Source organism: Ostrea edulis, chromosome 6 (genome assembly GCF_947568905.1).
Source record: "Ostrea edulis chromosome 6, xbOstEdul1.1, whole genome shotgun sequence".
NCBI lineage: Eukaryota > Metazoa > Mollusca > Bivalvia > Ostreida > Ostreidae > Ostrea > Ostrea edulis.
The window spans coordinates 9,209,757-9,215,735 of record NC_079169.1 but is presented as its reverse complement, the minus strand read 5'-3'; the positions used below and the strand labels follow the sequence as shown (position 1 = coordinate 9,215,735).

Below are 5,979 nucleotides of genomic sequence, written 5' to 3'. Positions count from 1 at the left end.
ACCTAAGATCAGATTTACATCAATTATTTCGAACATTTTACTGAAATGAAATCATATATTGATCGATTAAAAGTGCCCCTAACAAGTTTCCTGGTGTATAAAGTTTAATTACTGAAGGTATCAGCCACTTATAATAGTTTTAAAAATGACCTAATGTCGATAAAACTTTATGATATACATTGCAATGCGGTTGTGTGGATCTATACATGTAACTATTCATTCCTATGATGTAGCAAATTTCAGAAGTAATGATTCTACTTTACATTACATGTAGAATTAAACAAGAAATCAGGATAGGCATTTACACGTAGCAGGAAAATTGTATCATAGTCTGTCATTGGATAATTCAACGTTACCATGACAAATGCCGACCGGGGGGATGGCTGGACACAGTATATAATTGTAAATCTGTTTAAGCGACCATTACAGGTGCGCGTGCTATTGATTCTATACGCTCGTTTAATGGCGTTCACGTCACACGAATAAACAGAGTGTCCCTCAGATCGGATGTGTTCCTTAACAATTTAATGCATTTAACATTTCTATAGAAACGTTCCCCTCTTCTCGGAATGTGGGGTTTAAAAGTGCATTCAGTTGCTATTGATTGACAGCTGCTTGAAAGTCTTCCGTTCGCTCGCGTAGCGTATACTGTGCTCATGAAATAATATTATGAATTGATCCTTGTAAATATAACATGAACGAATCCATTTTCACAGCAGATATTTCGTTTTTGAATGTGTTAAATTTATCTAAAACCATTTCTCTGGAATAATTGTACAGATAGACTCCGATTGTGTCACTTTGAACAAAAATGAGTTTTGGAGCGAGATCGGTGTGACGAAAACGCATTTATTTGGGCAATAATCTGAGTAATGTCATTCGGAAGTCCACGCTAGTCTATTTGCACTTGTTTTATTGAATCACGCACTTGTACAAATGGGATTCGACTGCATTTCTATCGAAATGACCGAGGGAAACGGCAGTGGTTTCATATCAGCGGAAGAAAATAGCACTATCCCCGGAACGCCACTGTCGCGAGGAAATTGGAGTCTAGAATATATATTCCTGGCAATTTACTTAACAGTATGTTCTTTCATTGGAATTTTAGGGAACATTCCAGTCCTGATCGTGTATTTCCACAAACAGGATCATATGGTCTCAAACACTTTCATTAAAGTGTTGGCCATCTTGGATCTTTTGGTATGTACTCTTATTATACCATACACTATGGTTTATGAACTGCATATGGTCAGCTCAGATGTTGCGTGTCGCTTGTTTGAATTTTTGCGTCACTTCGCTATTGCATCGTCAAACATTACCCTTGTGGCAATTAGTGTAGAGAGGTACATCGCAGTGTGCCACTTGGCTCGGAAGATGTCTGTGGACCATGTGAATAGAGGGGTGGTTTCCATCTTGGTCATCAGTTGTGTAATGGCGGCGCCCGCTATGGGTACTTTCGCCGTCGTGTCGAGCAAGGACATCAGTGATATTCATTGTTCATATGACAAATTCCATGGAAGCAGCGGACACTTCTGCCACTTTACATACTCGATAATGGGGGAGTTACTTGTGTCTATTTACCAAGGGGTTCTAGCCCTGTCGTTCGTCGTCACGTTGGGGACTATCATGGTATTGTATATTATAGTGTATTATGTCTTATGGAAACGTTCTATATTACACCGCAAGAGACACGCGCGTTCACAACTAGTGTCCGATGTGTGTGAACTTTCCTGCAGCAAAGAACGAGTCATAACAGACAAGACTCAGTACTTAGAGATGGAAAACTCCAAATCTCTCATTGAACCAATCGAGGGAAACTCTATGTCCGAGAAGGACTCTGACGTGTACACCCGGGAAGACAGCGTGCAAGAGTATACACCGCCTCCCGAAAAACCTAGACATCGCATGAAACACACCACCAGCGTTTTACTGGAGAGGGAGAATCTCAGACGTGCAGCGCATAGAAAAACTGCCAAAATGTTGTTTTTGTGTAGTGTTATATATTTGATAACATGGCTCCCTTTCTGGTTAGACATATTTGGACTAACGGGGAATTTGCTTCTCAGATACACGTTTTTCATAGGAAACGCTTCAAACCCAATTGTGTATGGAATTGTGAATGCTCAAATTCGGAAATCGTTTAAAAGGTTGCTTGTAAACTTTGTCCAAAGATTATCCCCATGTTGTGTAAGTGAGTAGTTTTTTTTTGTTTAAGCAGTACAACAGTTACAGATATTGTGTTTTTGGAGTAATGATGAAAACAAATTATTTATTTATGTGTACCCTCCACGCTTAAGTAAAGCCTTTGAATTTAATATCGTTCTTGTCTTTCTTCATACTACTCACATCAATGCATTATAAGGTCACTCAATACGCAAGATTCGGGCTTTACCAATGCTTGAGTGAGACAGAGTACACTCCTGTTCAGTGAGGAAGACGATAAGAACTGTGAAGTGAGTTGCTTCAAGAACCAAATTAAACAATGTCATTTCTGTAGTTGCATGTTTATGTCTGTTGTAAGTCTCGTACGAGAATTTTTCACTCATACAGAGACGTCATCAGCCTCAGGTGAAGTGCCATAAATTGACCTTTGCGTGGCGGTCAAGGGTTTAACAAAGAAGGTTCTTTATCAACGTCTACCGTGGCCAGTCCTCCGTTTTCAGGTCATATTTAAAAGACCCATAACTCAGTGATTAAGGAATAGTCACGTCTTAGGTTTGATGGACCGAGAATCGAACTTGGGACCCCTCGGTTGCGCAGCAAGTGCCTTAGCCACGAGGCTGCCGTGACCAATATATATCTAGTTACATTAATATTCTTGTTAAAGTATGACTGACTGCAATAAACAACATTATCGTAAGTAATTTAACATGTTTTTTACTTTCTCCCTCCAAACCGCTCAAGTTACCGTCTTCATTTGTTTTTCAATCATATTCAGAGAATTGAATTGCGTTTGCTTTTACAGGTATATAAGACATTCGTCCCAACGGGTGTGTGTATGAATTAATTTTCTTTCGCGCCATATCAAGTAACAGACACTTGTGTACTGCAGTTATATTTGTTCTGTTAAAAAGCAAACCTTTGATTTCGGGGGATGGGTGTTATTGTAGTCTGTCATTTACACACGTATTACAATATAGACAGAGTTCTTTTGTCTATTGTCCAAAACGAGAAAAACATCTATGAAAATGTGCCACAACACTGTTTAATTTTATACTGCCATTCACTAATTTGTAATATAAAGCTGGTAATGATATCGTAACAAATTTTGCATGTAATTTTAGATTTCAAATTAAAAAGTTATAGGGTTATTTCAAAATAAAAATACATGTACTATTGTCTGTATAATCCACTGAAAGTAATACATTTATATTTACAAATAAAAGAATATATGCAGAAGTAAAGTATGATCGAATTCTAAGCTTTTGAAGTTTGACAACTTCAATCTTTATTTAAAGGTTTCACACACAACATTTGAACACGCGTGTAACCATAACGTCATCTTCACAATTATCAAGACACGCTCACGCTACACTTCTATCGAGGTAGTTTTTTGCCAGATCAATCACTTCCGACCGAAGATGTCATCAAGCCTGTATCGGATGATGAAACAGGCTGCTGTTCCGAGTTATCGGTTACCAATAAAGTGTTTTGATAACGACTCGAAGAATGTCAACTAAGGACAGAAATGATATTATTTGTTATTTCTACAATTTCAATTTGTAGTAATATTTAGGTTGCAATATAATATAGTATGTAATAAAGTAATTTTCCATGTTAATATGGTCGCCTGTCGTATAATTTTATAAAGTTCCAGGACTTCATTTTACTCGTTCTGTCAGCGACAGACCTACATCTCTTGCTGTGTCCGATCAATGTGAAAAGTTCACGGTAATTAGGTAGAATGCTGGCTTCGACTGAAAATGATAATCCGAGACAACGCCAGATATCATGTCTAATGTAGTTCGCTGCATGCTTTAATTAACTACATGTATTTAACAACATAGACATTCAAATAAAAATAACGTCCTCTCACGGCCGTGTACATCTGTCATGGAGTTACCCTCAGTGATGCGATAAGTCGTACCGATTGCTCTGCAGCTTACATTCATGAAAATAATACGATATATGTTTAGTGAATAGTGCGCATGCAGTATAAGTATCACACATGCTGCTCGGGAGCAAACATCTACTAAAAAAGAAAATTAATAACTCTTCAAGATGACTTTTTATTAATCGTAAATTATCAAAATAATGACGTCATTGGACAGGGGATTTACACAGAATTAACACAGAAGCAACGCCACAATATATTAACGAACAAGTGAAGATAACGATAAGTAATCAATCTCTTATTTCCATAAAGAATTTTAATTTAGAGTAGGATAAACATGATCCCTGGACACACCAGAGGCGTGATCAGGTGCATCGGAGGAGTAAGCATCCCCTAATGATCGATCACACACTCCGGTATCCCTATATCTTAATCAAGTTAACGGAGTACAAGGCAATTCGTAGTCAAAATCAGTATGTAAAGAATGACCTATCAATTGGTGTGAAACACGTCAGACAGCATTCACCCAATGTCAGGTTGTTTTATAAATTAGATCATTATAACGACTATATAATTTGCGAAATGCTGACTTTAAATGAAACTATGGATACACCTGAACCATCAACTTATTTGTCAGTAGCCTGTCTCGATGTAAAACTGATCATACGCAGAACATGCTTTGGCTAATTGAATCAGTTGAGAGACATAAACATATGCAAGTGATAATGGAATATTGCTACACACATATGGGGAGTTGACGATGAAGAAGTTGAAGTCATCTGGTTTGTCATAATGTTGTGTTGTTAGTTTGCGGGTGATATGTATGTTCAATAAATTATCCAAATACGAAGCAGATATGGTAGATTCTGTGGTGTTATTTTTTTTTTATTTCGAGTTCACTGGGATATGTAAAACTTACACGGTACCAATGTTGATGCATCAGATGGGCATTTCCACAAATAATGTCTCTTCAGTGATGCTCAAGCCAAAATTTTGGAAATCCGAAAAAACAATAAACTTGTAGGGGCTAAAAGGAAAAACAGAGTGCCAAAGACTGGAGCCATATTCGTCGAAGAATCAGAGCAATACATGAGGGAGATAATCCTCAATTTTGAAATGATAATTCTTCATAGAAAAATATCTAAATGTCGAGTTGAAGGCCACAACAAGATTATATTTCTTCTCATATAAAAGCTTTTGAATAAATTCTGCTTCATGAAAAGGTGAAAGGTGAAGATAACGAACAACGATCAATCTCATAACTATTAATAAAGAATACAAAATTAAGAATTGGACAAAACACGGGTCCCTGATTATACGAAAGCTAGGATTATTGATTGATTGTATCTTGTTTAACGTCTTTCTCGAGCATTTTTCACTCAAATGGAGACGTCACGAAGACCGGTGAAGGGCTTCAAATTTAGACCTTTGCAAGGCGTTTACGGCCATTGAGCAGTGTGGGTTCTTTAGCGTGCCACACCTACTGTGACACGGGACATCCCTTTTTAAGGTCATCTCCGAGGACTCGTGACATTCACACCTGATGCCGTGTGTTTGGCGGTGAAACTGACACTACCTGTTTTAACGACTTAGGTTTGTCGCGGCCGGGATTCGAACCCCGACCTTCCCCATGCGGGGCGAATGCTCTAATCTCTAGACCACCGCGACGGTTATATGGGATCAGGTGCTCTATATCTTGATAAGGTAAGCGGAGTAATCCGTAGTCAAAATCAGTGTAAAAGGGAAGGCCTAACAATACATATAGGTATGAAACACGTCAGACAGTATTTGTCACAATTAACAAGTTGTATTTGCAAACTAGATCATTATAACGACCATAGAATTTGCGAAATGCTGATATTAAACAGGACAGTTGAAACCCCTGTAACATCAACTTGTTTGTCAGTAACCTGCCTCTATTTAAG

General features: G+C 37.9%; 1 protein-coding gene across 1 annotated transcript; it reads left to right on the top strand.

Annotated features, from left to right (window-relative positions):
• The first annotated feature begins 483 nt into the window (after positions 1-483).
• Positions 484-2,315, top strand: LOC130047119 (5-hydroxytryptamine receptor 1F-like). The gene has a single exon (XM_056141487.1). The coding sequence runs from the start codon at positions 937-939 to the stop codon at positions 2,197-2,199; it is 1,263 nt and encodes a 420-aa protein (XP_055997462.1). The 5' UTR covers positions 484-936; the 3' UTR covers positions 2,200-2,315.
• The last annotated feature ends 3,664 nt before the right edge of the window (positions 2,316-5,979 follow it).

Coding starts and splice junctions, on each gene's coding strand:
- LOC130047119 (XM_056141487.1), top strand. CDS start 937: ATGGGATTCGACTGCATTTCTATCGAAATGACCGAGGGAAACGGCAGT.